General features: G+C 53.9%; 1 protein-coding gene across 3 annotated transcripts in view; it reads left to right on the forward strand.

Moving 5' to 3' along the window:
* The window catches only part of AGPAT3 (1-acylglycerol-3-phosphate O-acyltransferase 3), a 93,249-nt gene that overhangs the window by 62,625 nt on the left and 9,990 nt on the right, over nucleotides 1-20,634 (forward strand). For all 3 annotated transcript variants that reach the window (XM_059921682.1, XM_059921684.1, XM_059921683.1), the window contains 6 exons: nucleotides 3,461-3,687; nucleotides 12,260-12,429; nucleotides 13,024-13,185; nucleotides 14,106-14,259; nucleotides 14,731-14,833; nucleotides 19,216-19,291. In XM_059921682.1, coding sequence (XP_059777665.1) covers nucleotides 3,510-3,687; nucleotides 12,260-12,429; nucleotides 13,024-13,185; nucleotides 14,106-14,259; nucleotides 14,731-14,833; nucleotides 19,216-19,291 — 843 coding nt within the window. In that variant the 5' untranslated portion in view covers nucleotides 3,461-3,509. The remainder of the gene's footprint in view (nucleotides 1-3,460; nucleotides 3,688-12,259; nucleotides 12,430-13,023; nucleotides 13,186-14,105; nucleotides 14,260-14,730; nucleotides 14,834-19,215; nucleotides 19,292-20,634) is intronic.

Consider the following 20,634-nt stretch of genomic DNA (forward strand, 5'->3'; position numbering starts at 1 on the left):
TAAAAGACCCTCAGTCATAATAAATTGTATTACAGTGAGATCCTGTAGAGGACGTACAATGGAAATACAAATTCAAAGAGAAAAGGGAATGAATTTCCTGACTTTTAAAGAAAAGCTTGCTTTCATGTATTTTGAAAATGGATGGTGACGTGGCTATCACATCACTGTGGCATTTAGAGCCCATTTTCTACATTTAAAAGTATAAAGTCCCTGACTTATGATGATTCAGATTATGGTATTTTGACTTTACGAGACACATTCAGTGAAAACCATCCTTCGAACTGTGAATTTTAACCTTCTCCCAGGCTGGCAACACGCGGTGGGCTCCTCCCGCTCATGCTGAGCAGTGGTGGCCGCAGCCCCGCCAGCCCCGCCAGCCCCGCCAGCCCCGCCAGCCCCGCCAGTCCCGCCAGCCCCGCCAGCCCCGCCATCACGAGGCTGAACGACCGGTACACTGACGACCATGCTGGACCCAGAGAGCCATTCTGTTTTTCACTTTCAGCACAGTATTCCATCAGTTACAGGAGATATTCACTTTACTATAAAATAGGCTTTGTGGCAGATGATTTTGCCCAACTGTAGGATACTGTGAGTGTTCCGAGCACGTTTAAGGTGGGCAAGACTCAGCTTTGATGTTTGGGAAGTTAGGTGTATTAAATGTATTTCAACTTAACAAGATATTTTCAACTTACGATGGGTTTATTGAGATGTAACCCCACTGTAAGTTAAGGAAGATCTGTATGTTTAAAAGTAAAAGTTCACAGTATGACAGAATTTATGCCCCTTGCATATTTAAACTTGGGTTTAAAAATGTAGAAATCAACTTAGAATTGTCTGATGATATATATATATATATATATATATATTTTTTTTTTTAATGTTTTCAAGGGCTACACACAAGCCAGTGTTCTTGGGGGCTGCCGAGTCGATGCTCTCCTGCTTGACAGTCTGCAGGCCTTGGGGGAGAGCCGGGGAGGGTGTGGGCTGAGTGGGGAGCATGGTGTCTTCTGCGGGGGTGGGGGGGGGCTGGTCAGCCCCCCCCCCCCCCGTCACTGAAGGTCCTCCAAGTTAGCACGTGTGACTGACGTGTTACCAAGACTGTCAGGCCCAGCTGCGTCAGAGGCGGTAGGCCGAGAGACAGCCATGTCCAAGCAGATGGTGGGCACTGGTGCTCCTGTGGCGGGGCGGGTGGGAGGGGCCTGGACTGCAGCTGCTGACGTGCCTTAGGACGGGGTCTGGCCCACAGGGAGCGAGGACACCAGACCCACATCTGGGCACTGGGGACAGACTGACAACCAGGGAGGACAGCCTACTGCAGCCAGGAGCCCCGGCCAGGCTCCCCTCCAGGCGGGGCTGGGGGGCCATTCCAGATGGGGGTGCAGCTCTCTGGGGCCTCTGGGGATGGACTTCCTCGACCAGAGATTCAGGAGATGGACCAGGGACTGGCGCTTGTTAAACAGATTCCCGAGTGAAGGCCTGTGTCCGCACAGAGGCTCGCTGGGGAAAGTGCGGGGCCAGAGGCTGCACACCTGCTGCTGTCGGCAGGTGAACAGGTGAGCGGACAGACTGGAGACCGCCCTGCCGTCAGAGGCTGGACTGCAGCCCGGCAGGGCCCATGGGCAGATCCCGTGCGGTCCTCGGTTTGTGAACCTCTAGCAAAGGAAGATTGATCCAGCGTCAGAAAGCCCAGAGGGGCTGCCAGGGGCTGGGGGGGCGTGGACTGGGGGGGTGATGGAGCTGCTCTGTCTTGATCGGGCAGCAGTCTGACAGGTGCCCTCACACTGCGCATGTGTGAGTGATATCTCTGTGAAGCTGATTCTCCAGCAGGTCTGGCACGGACCTGGGGAACCTGCTTTTAACAGCATCACAGCTGATGGGCCGGTCTTTGAGCCGGCTTTCGGGGACCCTGGTTATTGTGGCCCACACGGGTATTGTGCCTGACCCAGGATGGCAGGGTGGGGAACAGCCTGATCTCCTGGGGCCGGGGGTGCAGGGAGCCGGCCGGGGGTGCAGGGAGCCTGCCGGGTGGCAGGTGCGGGCCCAGATGCCGGGCGGCAGCGTCAGGTCTGGTCAAAGCCATTACCTCTGGTCCCAGAAGGCAGCTGGCCTCAGGCCTGGCCTGGCTGATGTGGGAGCCTGTGCGTTACAGAGGGGTCCCCGCCCACGGGGGCCCAGACGCGGGTCTCCCTGCTGGGGCTGGAGTCCGGCCCTCCTGCTTTGCGCTGCGTGGCCCTGAACAAGTCACAAAGCCTCTGCGCTTCCTTTGCTCGCCCGTCACATAGGGGCAGTGACGGCGTCCCCCGGGGTTCGTGCGAGTTTAGGAGGCGGTGGCAGGAAGTGTGTGCAGCGCCGCACGTGCGTCCTCTCGGGGCCTCTCGGGGTCAGAGCTTTGGCCACGAAGGCCGGGGGCTGGGGCCTCTCGGGGGCTGCGGGCATCAGAAGGCCTGCCCGGGCCTGGGGGCTCCCACACCCGGCGCCAGGCCTCGGCTCCTTCCCTGTCCTCCCGAGCATCCTCCCCACGTGGCTGCCGGCTTATCCGCCCCCCCACCCGCCCCTCACGCAGCCACTCGGGGCCAAGGGCGGACGGAGGGCGTCCTCTGGAGTCACGTGGCCTCATGTCTGGCACAGCAGCCAGGCCCTTGTGCCCCGGTGCGCCCAGGGTGGCCACCCTGGAGGCCTCTGGAGCCCACTCCCCCCGCATCGCAGAGAGCGCGGGGCGCGTCTCTGGAGGACCCAGCCGCGGTCGGGGCAGGCGGCCACCAGGCTGTGGCGTGGCCGGCTGTGAGGGTGCCGGGGCTCCGCCACAGCCGTGTGCTTGCTTCTGTCCACACGAGATCAGGGCAGCTCGCGGAACAAGTACAGCCATGAAATGCGAGCCTCCGGCTTCATCTCTGAAACCAGGAAACCAGTGTTGAAGGGAAGCAGGAGACGCTGGCTGAGTCCCGGGGGGTCACCACTTCTGCGTTAGAGACCAAAACAAAAGCCTTTCAGCTAAAAAAGGGTACAGCAGCTTAGGAGTTAAAAGACAGTAGTTGAAATGTTTTTATAGAGATTGAGTGTGCAGTTTTGATCTTTTAAGTAAGATGCTAAAAAAAGAAAAGAAAAATTACCCATCATGCCTTTACCTAGAGATACTCACTATTAATATTTGTGTGCATTTCTTCTAGTCTTTTCTTTCTTCCTTTCTTTTATGCATGTGTGTATATGTTGTGTGGTGTGTATGTAATGTGTGTGTGTGGTGTGTGTGCATGTTGTGGGTGACGCCTGCGTGCACGATGTGTCAGCTCCCCCGTCCGCCCCGTACGTACGTTGCTCTCGGGAGGCAAGGGCCTGAGGACGCCGTGGGGGGTAGCTGCAGATCTGGGCTCTGGCGTGAGCACCGTGGACCCCTCCTCCGCCCGCAGCCCCTCACCCCTGGGGTCCCTGGCGCCCCACCTGACCTCCGGCCCCGTCTTTGCAGGACGGCCGTTCTCAGCGAAGGGCCCTGCACTCGCTACTGAGCTGTGGCCATGGGCCTGCTTGCCTTCCTGAAGACCCAGTTCGTCGTGCACCTCCTCATCGGCTTCGTCTTCGTGGTGAGCGGGCTGATCATCAACTCCGTCCAGCTCTGCACACTAGTCCTCTGGCCCGTGAACAAGCGGCTGTACCGCCGGCTGAACTGCCGCCTCGCATACTCGCTCTGGAGCCGTGAGTACCACCCGCGTGTGCACGGCGGGGATCGGGGGGCCACGGACAGTCCGGACAGCGACCTTTCTGCTGGATGATCCCAGACGAACCAGTGCAGGGCCCCTGGGGGTGAACGCCTGTGGTGGTGAGATAAGACGCAATGGGCTGGCTCTCGCTCCCCGGCAGGAACTGGGGGCTGCTCCTGGCCAGTAGATGTGGGGGGGGTCAGGGTTTGGCCCGAGCTCTTCACTGGGCTGAACCATGTGACGTCCCAACCCCTGAGCCTCTGGACCCACAGAGGTGGCAGTTCCACATGGTCTCACACGGTACTCTGGATATTTGAAAACGAGCAATGATAAAGTCTGTTCACCATGACCAGGCCCTAACAGCTGCCGCCGGTACGTGGCCAGTCTTGGGTCACCAGACCCCCAGTCACCCTAGCACCAGAGTACAGTGAAGCTACCCTCGGGGGGCCTGTCATCACGTGTAAATGTTGCGGTATCTCTCTGCGAAAGGCAAGGACTCTCACCCGTCTCTTAATTAAATGTATGTGTTTAGGCATGTACAGGTGTTACCGATACGCCCTTGTGATGTGTGTGCATTTGTACGAATAGAATCAGTCTTCACCCATCAGCTGGACAGAGACTTAGAAGCTGCTGACAGGGGGCGGGGTGGGTGCCGCTCACCCTGCGGGTTGGGGTCACGGGGCACATCTTTGGACGGCAGTTTGCCGGTAGCAATGCACAACTTAAACGGTTCCATTTTTTGACCTAAATATTCCACCAAATAAGAATGTAACCTAGAAAGATATCTGCAACAGTACATATGTGTGCAGATATTCTCATGTTACCACTTTTATATTAGCACAAGACTAATATAAAAATGAGCAGCCTAAATGCCCATTAATGGAAGCTTACTGTGGTGTGTCCCACACGGCCACTAAGAACAACAGGGAGAACCTCTCTTTCCTCATAGAGAACCAAGTTCAAGGTACATTTTTAAGTGAAAACGGAAGCTATAAGACAAAGCACAGAGGGTGCTTTGCCTTTATTTACTTTTAAAAGACATGTGTGTGACGTGTCTGCACTTGTGTGTGGCCACCCCTGCTTAGAGAAAGCTGAAGGGTGAACAGAAAACGTAACTACCCCGGGAGTGAAGGAAGGCAGGGACTCTCATGTTTATTTCATACTGTGTGCTGTTTACACTTCTTAGCATAAGAACACGTTTCTTTTACAACGAAGAGAAAATAACAGACATGGTACTTCCTGTGGGAAGTGGTGAGTCTGCGTGCCTGTCCCTGTGACCCCTCCCAGTGCGGGAGCAGGAGGAGGGCAGCTAAGCAGGCCGTGGGTACGCCCAGGTGTATGTGCCCCACACAATGGACGGCAGCCCTGCCCATGCTTCCAGCCATAAAATGTAGTTTAAACTGCAATAAATAAATAGCATAAACTGCGATAGTTTCAGTTCCCAGGTGGTTTTTTCCTAAATAAAAGGCCACCTTTGTGTGTGTGTGAGAAGGAGAATTAGAAATCCTATCATACAGGACATACAGGTGAGTTATTTACGAGTATCACCGTGGGAGATGAGTACATACCTAAAGGGCAAATGCCAACTAGATGAAAATCATAGACTCCACCTCCGGCAGTATTCTGAAGTTAAAACACTACAAAACAGCCAAATTCTGGATAAAGCCAGCTTTTTAATGCATTGCTGTGTTCATAGTAAGTAAAGGCAATCCCTCAGCCTCGCCCCCGCCCCTTCACAGAGGAGGGCACTAAGATGGGGTGTCAGCACTGCTTGCCAGGGGCCCTCGCCTTGGCAGCTGCAGGAGAGGGGCTGAGTCTAAACCAGGATCCTGAGGATTCGCTGAAGTGAGCAGGTTAGCAGTGCCCATGAGGTCAGCAGAGGCAAACGGAAGTGTGCTCTCGGGAGTGTCTCTGATTCAGGCCTGAAGAATCACACAGATTGAGACAAATCATATATGAGCTCCGAGTCAAAGAACAACAAACATGCAACAACAGATTTAGACAAAAGACTACCCAAAGTCACCAGATTGGAAAAAAAAACCAAGTAGAACTTCTATGAATAAAAATTGTAATTATAATATTTTTTAAAAGTAAAAGCTTAGTGAATGAATGTTACATCAGATTAGATACAGCTAATGAGAGAGTGAGTGAACTGGACATTACTATGAAGAAATCATCCCAATTGCAGTAGAATGACAAGATGAAAAATATAAAATAGGAGTTAAAAGATGTAAGGGGAGAGTGAAAGTCTATGAAACAGATCTTGGACTCCTGTCCCCGAGGAAAGAATAAGCAGAAGCACCATTGGAGGAAATGATGGCTGAGAATTTTCCTGAATGGATGAAAAACAAGATTCTGTAGCTCTAGGAAACAAATGTATACGAAGCAGGGTATATAAGCTGAAATTCACACTTAGACCCATCACAGAGAAATCACAAACCACCAGAGACAAAAAAGAAGATCTTAAAAACGCCCAGAAAAGAAAGCTAGAACACCTACAAAGATTGACAGACTCCCAGCTGACTCGGGAGAACGTATGTAATCAGAGCCAGAGGCAGTGGGCTGTCTCCAGCCTCGGCCTAGAACTCTACATCCAGCAAAGTGACCTTTCAGGAATGAGAATGAGATAAAACAGCCTGAGGGGAACAAAAAGTGAGCATATCGTCACCTGAAATTTTTTTAAAGAATATTCTTTAGTAAGAACAAAAGCCATCAAAAAAGTAGGGTCTGAGTTACCATAAAGACTGGTAGACTGAGAAATTGGTAAGTAGGTAAATCTAAACAGTCATATAAAATAATAACGATGCCCAACCCACGTGGCTGAGAGCAGACAGGACCAGCGGCAGGCAGTCTGTCAATCAGGAGTGGGGACCAAAGTTAGGACTCCATCATTCTTGTATTTGTCAGGAAGACATCAGAGATCTTTCCTTAAGACTTTGTTAACTAAGTATAGGGTAGAAAACAGAAATCAAACATAACTTCTAAACTATTTGAAAAAGATGGATTAAAAAAGCAAAGACAAATTCATTTTTTAAGGCAAGAAAGTATAAAAAAGCATAAAAATAAGAAAACTTGAGATTTATGTAAAATCCCCCAATATTTGGAAGGAACACAGGTGCCCACTGAACCCACATGCTGTGAGAGTTTCCCCCAGGACCCGGTGAATTTGGGGAGCTTCTCCACTTGTTTATGTCTTAAATACACGAGCAGGAGTCCTTCCCGGATTTGAGCTGGTGAAATCTTTCCCCGATTCCATGGGCATGTGGGGTGAGCGAGAGTCACACGAATGTGTAGACCAGCGGTCCCCAACCTTTTTGGCACCAGAGGCCGGTTTCGTGGACGACAGTTTTTCTGCGGACGGAGGGCGGTAATGCAAGCGATGGGGTTCGCTAGCGGGCCAGCCACTCACCTCCTGCTGGGTGGCCTGGTTCCTAACAGGCCGAGGACCGGTACCGGTTTGCGGCCCGGGGGTTGGGGACCCCTGGTGTAGATGACCCTGAACCACTGCTTTATTTTCAACTCTGCGAGCATCCCTGTGTTCAATCTGTGATGCCAGGTGTCTTTTGCTGTCCCCCCGAGCCCAGGGTGACTCTGTCGTCCTCAGGCCCGAGGAGTCTTCGCGCTGTGTTAAGGGCACAGGTGTGGAACCAGACAGCCTGGCTGGGGCCCTGGGTCCCTGCTGACCTCAGCCAAGGTTCTAACCCTTCTCGTCTGTGAAACAGAGACGGTACCTCTCAGCTGGACCGTCAGGATTAAATTAACGCATAGAGTGTGCGTACAACACCGCTCAGTGAACGATTACTATTAGTAGGCAAGTTTGAATTTTTCAAAACATCATTCGCTGAAATGTGCAGAGCATGGCTTGCTCATGTGTGTAAGGGCCAGCATATGTTAGAATGAAGGAAATCACAAAAAAAGTCCTCATTCAAAATGTTCTCCAAATTGACCGTGAGAAGATTCACGGCGTCAGCCCTGGCCGCGTATGTAGCGATCTACGATCTATGATCTACGAGAGAAAAAGCGACTGGATGTGGCTGGAAATGGGCTGAGCAGCCCACTGGGCCGTGCTGGCAGCTGGTGGAACAGAGCTGCCTTGACACGCCGCTTTCCTGCAGGCAACCCTCTGCTGGACCCACTCTCCGGGCGGGGAGGGGGGTAAAACGCCTGCAGGGGCTGCCTGTGTTGTCTTCAGTTCATTCCTGCTCACCCGCCCCACCTGGGCCAGACCTCTCGCGCTGGACCAGAAATGCCCAGGTCCCAGGTGCTGCCAGGAGAGGGTGTGCGGCCAGGGGAAGGCACCCCGCCCGCACCCCATGCGCACTTTCTCCCCTGCATCTGGGCTGCTGGCCGGAGCTCCTGCCCATAGAAGCCTGCCGTGTGGCGAGGAGGCCGTGTACCCGTGCCGGCCGCCCAGGGATGAGCGCACAGCCCCACGCAGTGGTCCTCGTGTGCCTGGACGGTGCCGCGGGGTCGCAGCTCCGGCGTCCTTTCCACCTGTGCGTGGCCAGCGGACGTGGTCCGTCCCCCGCAGGTGGCAGCTCTGAGCCGGCGCTGTGGTGTCCGGCAGCGTGATTTGCAGGTCATCCTGGGAGGCAGTCGTGGAAACAAGGGGCCTTTAGATGCGGCGTTGGTGCCCACGTGAGTGAGGCACGTGTTGTCAGGCCTAAGTGAAGAAATGACTTTGAAAGTAGCTTTTTTAGCAAATTCCATGTCTGGGCGGTTCTGAGACTCGCACCCCTCCTCCTTCGTCCAGGGCTTCCTCCATCACCCACGGGGCGGCCGGGAGAGAGAGCCGGGTTCACTGGGGTCCTGGGCACCCCCGCGGGCTCTGCATCCTCCCCAGAGGGCGGCTGAGGTCCCTGCTCCTCCGACGAGGGGCCCGCGGGTCGGAGCAGCCCATCCAGGCCGCCACCCTCCCTGCCGGGTGAGTTTTTACATCAGCGGGTTGAGGCTGTATTGATTCCTCTCAGACTCGTGGTGAGAAAGCATCGCAGGATTTCCCCATCAAAGAGACGGCCACACCTCAGTGTTAACTGCGGCATCGTTCACAGTAGCCAAGACGTGGAAACAACGTCCGTGTCCATCAGCAGGCGGACGGACGGGCAAAATGTGGTCTATACGTGCAAGAGAATATTATTCAGCCTTTAGGAAGGAAATCCTGCCGTACGTGACAACATGGGTGAACTTGGAGGACAAGATGTGGTGGAGCCAGTCACAGAAGGACAAACTGCACTTGTCCTTCTTATATGAGAGGCCTAACGTAATCGAGCTCAAGGAAGCAGAGGAGAGAACGGGGGCTGCCGGGGGCTGGGGGAGGGGAAGGGGCGAGCGCTGTCCGATGGGGGTGCAGCCTCAGTTACGCACAGTGAGTAAGTCCTAGAGCCCTGCAGTTACCAGTACTGTACTGTCCGCTCAGAATCTGTGAGGAGGGTAGGCCTCAAGTTAAGTGTCCTCACTACAGGCTTCCCTGCTGGTGCAGTGGTTAGGAATCCGCCTGCCAACGCAGGGGACACGGGTTCGAGCCCTGGTCTGGGAAGATCCCACATGCAGCGGAACAACTAAGCCCGTGCGCCACAACTACTGAGCCTGCGCTCTAGAGCCCGCGAGCCACAACTATTGAGCCGGTGAGCCACAACTATTGAAGCCCGCGCGCCTAGAGCCCGTGCTCCGCAGCAAGAGAAGCGACTGCAATGAGAAGCCCATACACCACAACGAAGAGTAGCCCCTGCTCGCCTCAACTAGAGAAAGCCCATGTGCAGCAACAAAGACCCAATGCAACCAAAAATAAATAAATAAAATAAATGTCCTCACTACAATAATGAATAAACCCTTCCTTGTTCCCAAGCAAATTGCTTCAGAAGCAGCGGTCTCGGCCACAGGCTCCTACTTGACCAGCTGACACATGGAGGTTTGCCCAGGCCTCCGTCATCGAGAAAGGAGCAGGCCATCGCCGAGCTGCACGCGGGTCTGTCTCAGCCCTCGTCCCTGCCGCCTGGGTGGGATGGTTGGCAAGCCCCCAGCAGCTGCCTGTGCTTCCAGATGGACAGGTCAGCCTAACCTTGGGCCTCTTTATTTCTTTTTTCTTTTTCTTTTAATATTTATTTACTGGGCTGTGCCGGGTCTTAGTTGCGGCATGTAGGATCTAGTTCCCTGACCAGGGATCGAAGCCGGGCCCCCTGCATTGGGAGCGCAGAGTCTTAACCGCTGGAGCACCCGGAAAGTCCCTGTTTCCTTCTGCTTTGTAATTCTTAAAACAGCTATCAGGAGGTGAAATTCACCCATTTAAAGCATGCAGTCCAGCGGTTTTAGTGTATTCACAGAGTCACGTGCCCATCAGCACAGTCTAATCGTAGAACATTTTCACCCCATAAAGGAGCGGTCACCCCCTCCCCCATTCTGCCCCCTCCCCAGCCCCTGGCAGTCACTATTCTACCTCCTGTCTCGGTGGCTTTGCCTCTTCTGCACGTTTCATGCAAATGGAACCATGCAGTGTGGTCGTTGTGTCTGACTCCTTTCACTCAGAGCTCGTCCACACCGTAGTGCGTGTGAGGCCCACGCTCCCGCGTCACTGAAAGACGTCACCCTATGTGGATATGCACTGTGTCTGTTCATGCATCAGTTGATGCACATTTGGGTTGCTTCCCCTTTGTGGCTTTGTGAATAACGCTGCCATGAACATCCGTGTTCAAGTTTTCGCACAGACATCTGTCCTCATTTCTCTTGGGCATCTACCCAGTGGTGGAATTGCTGGGTCCTCTGGTTACTCTGTCTGGAACATAGTTTTCCATTGCGGCTGCACCTTTTACGTCCCCACCGGCAGCGTCAGGGGTCCTAGGCACCGTGTCCTCACCAGCACTTGCTATTTATTGTCTGTCTGTTAGATGACAGCGTCCTGGTGTGACGAGGTTGCCTCGCCGTGGCTTTGGCCTGCACTTCCCTGATGACTGGTGATGCAGAGCATCTACTCATGTGCTTGCTGGCCGTCTGTAAATCGTCTTTGGAGAACGTCTGTTCAGGGCCTCTTGTCTTTCCATTCCTTGGGTCTTTCTTCGTGCCTTGAATGCTGGCTGGAAGTGGCCAGGCTAACAGGTTTATCCCGGGGGGGAGTTTTCCTCTGTTGACCGGGCCTGCGTCCCCTCAGGGCCCTCTCTGGTCCCTTGATGAAGCTTATGGCGAGCATGTCCTGGAGCTGACCTCTTTATGACCCCTCCTCTTACTGCCCCGAGGGTAAGAGGGACCGCGGTTTCTGGTTTGAGAGCGTTCAGGTCTTACCTGACTCGGCCTTCCGTCCAGTCCCCGCCTTGCGTAGAAAAGGAAGTTGAGACGCCAGCACGTGGGGTGGAGCCGTGTGTCCCCCCACTTCCACGTGGGCTGGTGGGGACACTAAGTGGAAGGAGAAACCAGGCCCCGCGCCGAGTCCCATCCAGTCCCCCACAGCCCTGTGAGGAAGCCACTACTGTCTCCTGTCAGCAGGGAAACCGAGGCTCAGGCAGTCAGGCTCAGAGCCCACCGTCTAAGCGCTGGGCTGTCCTGCCCCATCAGCCTTCCCTGGCCTCCCTCCCCAAGGGCCGGTCTCCGGAAAACCGACGGCTTGGTGTCCAGCAAACAAAGGACAGGCTGTCTGGTGGGCGTCCTGAGCCTCGGAGCCATGCTTCCTGGTCTGAGGCCACCGTCCTCGGGTGCCTGGCCGTGGTGGGTGTGATGCTGGCTGGCTGTGGGCCTGCAGCCTCCCCTTCCTGCTCTCCTGGGGATGGAACGTGTGCTATCCCGTCGGTCCACAGCACCTGTGAGACCTGCAGTCGGACATGACGATAACGGTATCCACCTAAACTCTTGTAAAGAGTAATGTGGGTAAGAGTAACAGTGCTTAACATACATAAACTGAGGACCCCTTTGTAGCCCGATGAGGACCCTAGTCTATTTGTCTATTTCTGTGTTTTTAAGCTTCCTCTGAAACTTTCCACAGAGCCCCGGGCTCAGTGTGTTGGGCTGAGATGGGAACTCCACCACTTTTTATCTGTGCTTTGGGAATAATAATAGCACTAACTCAAGTTGCCTGAGGAGTAGATGACGTAACGTATGTAATTTACATAGCAGAGCACGTGGTATACTGTCGGTATTCGATAACTTGTAGTTGTTGATAATAATAGTAATATAATGATGATGGTGTATTCTCTTAATAAGCGAATGCTTTGCTCATCATGCCATCCTATGGGATATTTGATTTTTAAGAAAAGCGAAGATCTGATTTTTAAGAAAAAATATTTTAAATTAAGTCCTTTAGATATGTTGGTCAGAAAAACATCCACCTAAAGTGGGTTCCCTCCTCCATCTCTTGTGCTTTCATTTGACTTCTCCCCTGACTTTTGCTTAGAGAAGCGTAATTAGAATTTTAGAAAACTTAATTTTAAACATCAACATAAACCATCAAAACTCATTTCTAGCCGAAAATCCCAGTCGGGCTGGTACCGTACAAGCCCTGCCCACGTCAGGGAGCGGGGAGGGAGGGCCCGGCCCGGAGTGCGGCGGTCTGCACCTCGCCGACGTCGCTGCCTGTGCGTCCGCAGAGCTGGTGATGCTTCTGGAGTGGTGGTCTTGCACGGAGTGCACCCTGTTCGCCGATCGGGCCACGGTGGGCCACTTCGGGAAGGAGCATGTGGTCATCATCCTCAACCACAACTTCGAAATCGACTTCCTCTGTGGGTGGACCATGTGTGAGCGCTTTGGCGTGCTGGGGGTGAGCGATGTGGGGCTCCTGGGAGGGAGTGGGGTGCGAGACGTGGGGGTCGCAGGAGGGTGGGGTAAGCGACATGGGGTCCCAGGGGGGTGCAGGCATGGCTCCCTGGGGTCTGGCCTTCCCTCTGGTTCAGCCCCCGGTCCCTCCAAGCTAGGAGTCTGAGCATGGCTGACCGCAGGGCACCTGGGACTGCAGGCTGCCCCCAGCTGCCCCAGGGCTTGCTCATGAGACCAGGTGTTACTGCGCTTCCTCTCAAATCCTTCCTCCCCCGGTTGGCTCAGCTGCCTCAGATGAGACAGGATGAGGGGTCCCCTGCGGTGGAAGCACAGTGCGTGGTGGCCCTGGCATCTTCCTCGGGGAGCCCCGGGCCTGGCGGCCAGCGCAACCTCTACGTCCTTGGCTCCCCTCCTGCCCGCCTGCCCGCCTGCCGTTTCCCCATCTGGCGGCGCCTGCACTCTGGGTCCATGCTTATCCAGGGCGTCACACTCAGAGGCAGGGTCTCCCGAGGACAGCCAGGCCTGGGGGCGGCCTGCGGGGACGTGCCCTCGGGGACCTTGTGGTCCTGATGCGCCAGCTGCTCTGCCCTCCCCCCAGAGTTCCAAAGTCCTGGCTAAAAGGGAGCTGCTTTACGTGCCCCTCATCGGCTGGACGTGGTACTTCCTGGAGATCGTGTTCTGCAAACGGAAATGGGAGGAAGACCGGGATGCCGTCATCAAAGGGCTGAGGCGCCTGGCCGGCTACCCCGAATATGTGTGGGTGAGTGAGGGGTGAAGCCACACGGACTGTGTTGTCTTGAGTCCCAGGGGCGCAGCCTGAGTTCTCAGTGGCGAGCCGGCAAGAGCCTCTGTGCACCAGGGAAGCTGTCTGAGGAGGGCCGGGGCCCCGCCCCTCTGAGCCTGCAGGCTTGGGAACCCCTCTTGGACCACCTGCTCCCACCTGCCCCAGCTGGGACCCGCCACGCCAGGGGCACCGCCGCCCCGCACACCCGGCCCCACTCAGAGGACAGCCCGCTCGGCTGAGCCGGGGCTCCCTGGAGACGTTAGCGGGCCGGCTGCCCAGTGCCCAGGCTGTTCTGCCGAGTCAGGGCTCAGGACAAGCCCTCGTGAGCTATAGTTCTGCGGGTCGACGTGGACTTCAGTTGCTAGAAGGTTTGCGCTGCACTTAAAACAGCCACCCTTCAAGGGCAGGGCAGGGCCCTGGGGTGGGGCTCTGGTGGTCCTTTCTGAGCCCCTGGATGGAGTTTGATGGACAGCCATCTGAAATGATCGGTATCGATCAGTTTGCATATCAGTTCCGGTCTCTGACGGCAGTTCTTTGAGAACTGGCTACTTACTTATTTGGTGTTTGTAACTCATCAAGGCAAAGGGATAGAAGACTTTGTTTTCCACTCGCCATCGGAAGGCTGCTGCCTAGGGACACCTTGTCTCACTCTCTCCAGGAAGTGTCTTTCCATTCCCTGAGAACAGGTGCAGGCCTGTCGCTGTCTGTGAAGGACTTGTGTGCGGAGTGTGATTGCGGCATCTCTGGTCATGCCCCGCACTGGTCGCTGAGGGGCGTCATTTCCACAAGACTTTGCCGCCAGGCGGGGGGCACGTGCAGGGGCGATGAGGAGCCTGTGGGGCTCCAGTCCCGGTCGCCAGCACCGCACTGACCTCCGTCCCCTGTCTGTGTCTTAGTTTCTCCTGTACTGCGAGGGCACGCGCTTCACGGAGAAGAAGCACCGGGTCAGCATGGAGGTGGCCGCCTCCAAGGGGCTGCCCGTCCTCAAGTACCACCTGCTGCCTCGGACCAAGGGCTTCACCACCGCGGTCCAGTGCCTCCGTGGGACAGGTAAGAGCCACCCGCTGGGACTGTCTCCAGCCCGGGCTCCGAGCAAAGCAAGACGTGAAATCAGTGATTTGCCAAAAACCAGATCAGTGAGTTCCGTGTAAAATGCAGGATGCCAGTGGCTTTAAAGGGAGAACTGGGTACTCGGATTTACATGTTGTAAGATTCTCGTATCATTTTTTGAGGTGATAAAATACTAGTTAATGGAAAACAACGAAAATGATAATAAGAAAGGTATATAACTGAAAACCTTATAAAGGAAAAAATATATATCCAGTTAATCCAAAAGGAAGGCAAGATGAAAGGGACAAAGAACAGGATGGATAGGAAACGGTGGCTTTAAACACAAACGTGCCAGTAAGTACAGTAGATGTGAATCAACTAAATGCCCCAGCAATCCAGGTAAAGAGCCGCGGGGGGACCTGCTGCGGGGTGTCATCTAGCACCTGCCACCCTCTGCCCCTCTCCCTGCAGTCGCAGCTGTCTATGACGTCACACTGAACTTCCGAGGAAACAAGAACCCGTCTTTGCTGGGGATCCTCTACGGGAAGAAGTACGAGGCGGACATGTGTGTGAGGTGAGCGGGCAGGTGCCCACAGGGGCGGGGCCGGCAGGTGGGCGGGACTGGGGCCGGCTCCTCCCACCTCCTGGAGGTGGCCGGCATTCCACCCTCCAGGGCCGGCACACGGTGGGGACAGAGCAAAGGAGTGGGTGCGACTTACACGAGGAATGTTCCAGAAGCTCCAAGGGAGGCGTGACCCCTCCCACTGGAGGGAGCAGAGGCTTTTTGGAGGAGGCGTCTGAGCTAAAACTTGGACAGCAAGTAGGACTTTCATAGACAGGAGAGGAACAAGCTGTCCCCGTCTGAGTGGGACGCACACGTGTCCCCCTTTTTCATGGTGTACAGCCACGCAGACCACCTGGGAGAGAAGGTGGGGTCAGGGCCACGTGCTGGGCTTCGGGCTCCTGGCTGCCCGGTCTGAGCTGGGAGGTTCCACCCCGCCAGCCTCCACCCCATTGGCTCAGAGGCAGCCCCGCCCGCACTGGTTAACGCAGGGCAGCTCTGGATGGCCGCCGCGGGACCCCCGAGGATCCCCCAGAAGCGAAACTCAGCCCAAAGAGGGGCCCCATATGGCCCTTAAAATGTCCCCAGGTTATCAGAAACTATTCCCGTTGGTCTGTGCAGTGAGCATTTATTGCGTGTCTGCTGTATGCACAGGAAGGGGGTAGAGGGATCAGAGAGAAGGGAGCTTCCGAAAGGATTCACTGCTGCAGAGGCAGAAACGTGCTCGGTGGGCGGGGCAGCTCCCAGGACCTATCCCAAGCCCTGCCCTGGGGCCGGCGATGCAGAAACGTGCTCGGCGGGCGGGCGGGGCTCCAGGCGCCACTCTGGGAGCAGAGGAAGGGAAATGACAAAGTGACCATCTTTCTCTCCAGTTTGTTGGGCCATAATGGGAGAGGCCACCTGCACCCTGTCCTCCCACCTCCGCGGAAGCCCTTGCGGCTGGCTCCGCCCCCTCCCCGCCCCCCCACGGTGCTGACCTTTCACCCCCGGATAGAAACCCGCATCTCTCTGAGCTGATCGGTGCAGGGTCTCCGTCCCGCGGAACCTTACGGCCTGACGCTGCACTGCTTATGGCGTGACTTTTTGCTGGCACTGGTGGCTTTGGCCCAGAGGGGCAGGGATCTCAGGGTCAGAGGGGAACAGAATCCCTTTTGGGGTCCATCCCGAGTGACTCGTGGTCTTGGTGAAATGTCCAGACGTCCAGGGCCACTGGCAGAGCCTGAGGCGCCACTGGGAGGGCGGGCTCCATGTCTGTAACACAAGATCAAGGTCAGGGACTAGGGCTGTGGCCGGAGGTCGCCGTGTCTCTCCACCACGCTCTGATGCTCCATGTTCCTCTGCCTCGTGAAGAGAAGATAATCCACCCAGAAGTCTTTTTACCTTAAAGCACAGCCTGGGGGCTGCTCTGTTCATTAAGCGGTGTTCTGACCTGATTGTAGCTCCAGGCCTAATTCCAGGCAGGCCTTCCAGGTCCGTGTGTTGTCTGGATGATCCTGTTTGAACTCGCCAGTCTCCTGTTTCACTCACATGTGCCCAGAAAGGCAGGACGTTCCTGTGTGTATAAACCACATAGCCCCGTCCCTGTGTCAGCCCCATGTCGGCCACTGACCACCACCGACTTGGTCAGTCTGACTGCAGACTGCAGGGCTCTGACCGGCCCTCTTCATGTTAGTCTTGAGAGCTTGAGCCAGGACAAGTTTAAAAAAAAATACCACTCATTTCTCCTGCCCCAGTGTAGGAAGTTTCCAGGAATAATTTTGTGAAGATAAACCGGAAGCTGGGTGGCTTTTTCCCTCTGACGTTCACAGAGGACTAGCTCAAAGTCGCTGTAGGGTCTCTTATTCCATCCCGGGGTCAAGGGAGAGCCCAGGACCCTTGCCCTTAGCTCTCTAGAACCCCTGGCCGGGGGCTGACCACCGGTGGCCAACAGGGAATGGGTGATCTTTCTGGGGCCCTGGATGGTCCCAGTCATCTTCACGGGAGCCCTCAGAGGCAGATCCTGCTCTGGTCCCTGGGTAGGAGGGCTCTGGCAGCCTTAGCCGCCCGAGATCAGAGCTGGTAGGTGGCAGAGCGGGGGGAGCCCGCCTGGTCCAGCTGCAGGCCGATGCTCACACCACCCTCCAGGCTATACCGCCCCTTCACGTGGGCACCCAGCTCCAGCTGGAGAGGAGTGGTGCTTTAATCTGCTCATTTTCCCCTTTGTTGCAGAAAATGTGAGGCTATATTTCACCCAATCATATCTTAATAAATGTATTCTTAGAATGTCTAAAAGTTTCAACTTATTGTTTTGTATTACCAAACGGGTGTCTTGAGTAAAAGCAATATCCCAGTGAGTCCAAAACATACCTGTAATCAAAGAAGACAAGGTTCCTGTGACCCAGTGGAGTTGTGCCTCATTTCCCCGGGGGCCTGAGACTGGGCATGGCCAGGGCCTTGGGGATGGTGGCTTGAGGCTCTCCTGTGTCCATGCTGGCAGTTGGGGCGAGCGTCCTCAAAGTGGAGTCAACTCCATAGTTGTATTTATGTTTTATCTCATCATTTAAAATTCTTATTTTATGTATTTTGTCCTGCATATAACAGACATACAACAGAACCTGTATGTGGTAATGTGAAATCAGGGGAGAACGGTCACGTGAGTTTGACACTTTTGGCCGTCATCTCTCTGTGGACAGACCCCTTCCAACTTCCTTTCCTTCCTGAGACGGCACCTGTGGCAAACCCTTCAAGCGCTACTTCTCACCGTGTACTCCTGGAGGTCCCCAGCACCTTTCGGGTCCACAGAGTTAAACCGTTTTGTTTACTAGGAGGTTCTAAGTCTTCTTCTCTCCTCTGAGCATACAGCGGAGTCTCCCAGAGGCTGCGTGACATGTGGCCCAGCATCGCTCGGATGTCTGGTTGCGTGTGTGCTTGTAAAACTGGGAAGTATTACAAGATGGATGGTAAAGATGGATTGGTATAACTCACAAAAACCAAAGTTCTCAACTTTTAGAGACAAGAAGGTAGGGCTTTGGGCTTTTTGGTGGCGCAGTGGTTAAGAATCCGCCTGCCAATGCAGAGGACATGGGTTCGAGCCCTGGTCCGGGAAGATCCCACATGCCGTGGAGCAACTAAGCCCGTGTGCCACAACTACTGAGCCTGCGCTCTAGAGCCCGCAAGCCACAACTACTGAACCCGTGCGCCACAACTGCTGAGCCTGTGCTCTAGAGCCCGCAAGCCACAACTACTGAGTCCGTGCACCACAACTACTGAGCCTGTGCTCTAGAGCCTGCGTGCCACAACTACTGAAGCCCGCGTCCCTAGAGCCCGTGCTCTGCAACAAGAGAAGCCACCGCAATGAAAAGTACCACACCGAAGAGTAGCCCCTGCTCGCCGCAACTAGAGAAAGGCCGTGCGCAGCAACGAAGACCCAACGCAGCCAAAAATAAATAATTTATTAAAAAAACAAAAAAAACCCCAAAAGGTTGAGATCCCTAAAAACATGGAGATTTGCCTCTGGCCGTGGACTTTTCTTCTGGCTCTGCTCTCACTCTGGCCCCTCTGAGGTGGGCAGCCAGCCCCCGGGATGACCGCGGTCCCTTGTTAAATTACCGTTGCTCACACGTGCGCTCAGCGGCCCCTCCTGGCGATCCCGGGGTACTACAGTTGCCGTAGAAAGCGGTCCTTGCCCTGCTTGTGTTACCGGGTAGACACCTCCCCTCCTGGGGCTGGTAATTCAGCTGGTGATAGGGCTTGTACAGAAGTCAGTGTCACAGCTGGTGATAGGGCTTGTACAGAAGTCAGTGTCACAGCTGGTGATAGGGCTTGTACAGAAGTCAGTGTCACAGCTGGTGATAGGGCTTGTACAGAAGTCAGTGTCACAGCTGGTGATAGGGCTTGTACAGAAGTCAGTGTCATCATTGAAGCCAGCCGTTTGTTAATTGAGATTAAAGTTTCGAAATCTCTACTGCTTTTCATATTTGAAGCAAATGGATTTCATTTGTGAAACACAAACTCTTCTTTGCCTCATAAAAGACACTCTCAGCCATGGTCACTCCCAAAGAACAGACTATTAAGAAAGACCAAAACTGCTTAATGAACGGTCAGTTTTCCCAGTGGAGCTGGGGGCGCGATCTGCTCAGCTGACTGCTCCTGGGTGTTCCCGGGCAAGGCTTCTGCGCTCCCGGGCACGTGAAGCACCTCCCAGCCCCTCCCTGGTTCCCTGCAGTCCCACTGGGCATGGCGGAATGCCCGAGAAGTTACTTTGATGTGTGTGTGTTTTTAGAAATTGAGAGTCAGATTTGAATAGAAAAGGCAGGGCTGGCAAGTAACCCTGATGCATAATGATTTATTTTTCCCCTTTTCAGTTTGACGTCATCTGATAATTCACTTTGCTTTCAATCTTCTTAATAAAACAGGAGATTTCCTCTGGAAGAGATCCCGCTGGATGAAAAGGAAGCGGCTCAGTGGCTTCATAAACTGTACCAGGAGAAGGTAAAGGCGCTCAGCTCTCCCCACACCCACCCTCCTCTCGGGGTCTCACGAAGAGGTTTCAAAGGGGCAGCTAACGGGGCAGGCGGGTAGCACACTGGCTTCCTCTGGAGACAGGAGTGCTGTGCCACTCTCAGATTCTTCTTTCCAGTCCTCTTCTTCGTCTTTCATTTTTCCTAACTTTTGAGGAATTCACAAACTAGAGAAAAGTGTAATGGATATCATAATGCTTGTATAACCATTGGCAATAACATTTTATCACATTTGTTTCATTTTTTCATGTAAAAGAAATTATAGACATATAATATGCATTATGTATGTGTGTATGTGTATATATATGATTTAATAAGTAAGGCACAATATAGATGATGTGACAGGCTTCTTATGATGACCCCACCCGGTCCCTCCTCCATCCCCCCAACATGCCTCACCCCCGACTTTATACTGTGTGTATAAAGTTTATTTTATACACACAAACAAACAGCACACTAGGTTATCATCTTCAGCAATAGGGGAGGCTTGGATCATCAGAAAATCCTTCTAGTATAAAATACATATCCTTTTAGATGCATTGACAAGTGTCAAAGAAAGTAAGGGAAATCTCTAGGGAGCAAAAGAGGAGGTGGGACTGAAATCCAGGTGGGAAGGCTGCGAGCTGAAGCTCGTGGAGTTTGCTGGTCCACCCAACCTGAAGTCTTGAGTTTTAATGCCTACCTGGAAGCAGAGAACAAAGATTTGACCTCACTTGGGGCTGGAAGTTGGAACTGAAGACCCTAATGAAGCTGGGACCCTCCTGGAGTTTTGCCCTCAAGTGGTTAAACTGGAAAATGTAACTGCCAGCATAGGAAGTGACTTTGAAGTTGCCTTTCCCCCTTGGTCTCTAAACGTCCCCCTGGTAATTCATAATCACAACACTGTCCTCAAACAGGTGTGGGGATTGAAGTTATACTAACAGCATAGTTCAAGAAGAACTAAGCCAAAATATCAGCATAAAAAGTGGTTCTAGGTGAATCTCTCTAGAGTCCCTGAGAAAAGCACATGTAAAACTAGAAGAACACGACTCCAAACCTAAGCTGCCCGAGATTTCTTCAGAAAAATTCTTCTGGAGATGCACTCATAACCAAAATCCACGATGGGCAAGTACAACAGACAAACAGAAAAATTAAACCCTCCCGAAACTTCAGCTAATGGAACTACCAGGCAGAGACTCAAATCAGTATGTTTGAAATGATTAAGCAAAAAAGAAGGGATTGAAAACAAAAGAACAAGACCTATTAAAAAATGAGACAGATTTGAGAAAAACCAAGTAAAATGTATAGGCATGAGAAATCTACTAACTGACAGCA

This window comes from Balaenoptera ricei, chromosome 4, assembly GCF_028023285.1.
Source record: "Balaenoptera ricei isolate mBalRic1 chromosome 4, mBalRic1.hap2, whole genome shotgun sequence".
Taxonomy (NCBI): Eukaryota; Metazoa; Chordata; class Mammalia; order Artiodactyla; family Balaenopteridae; genus Balaenoptera; species Balaenoptera ricei.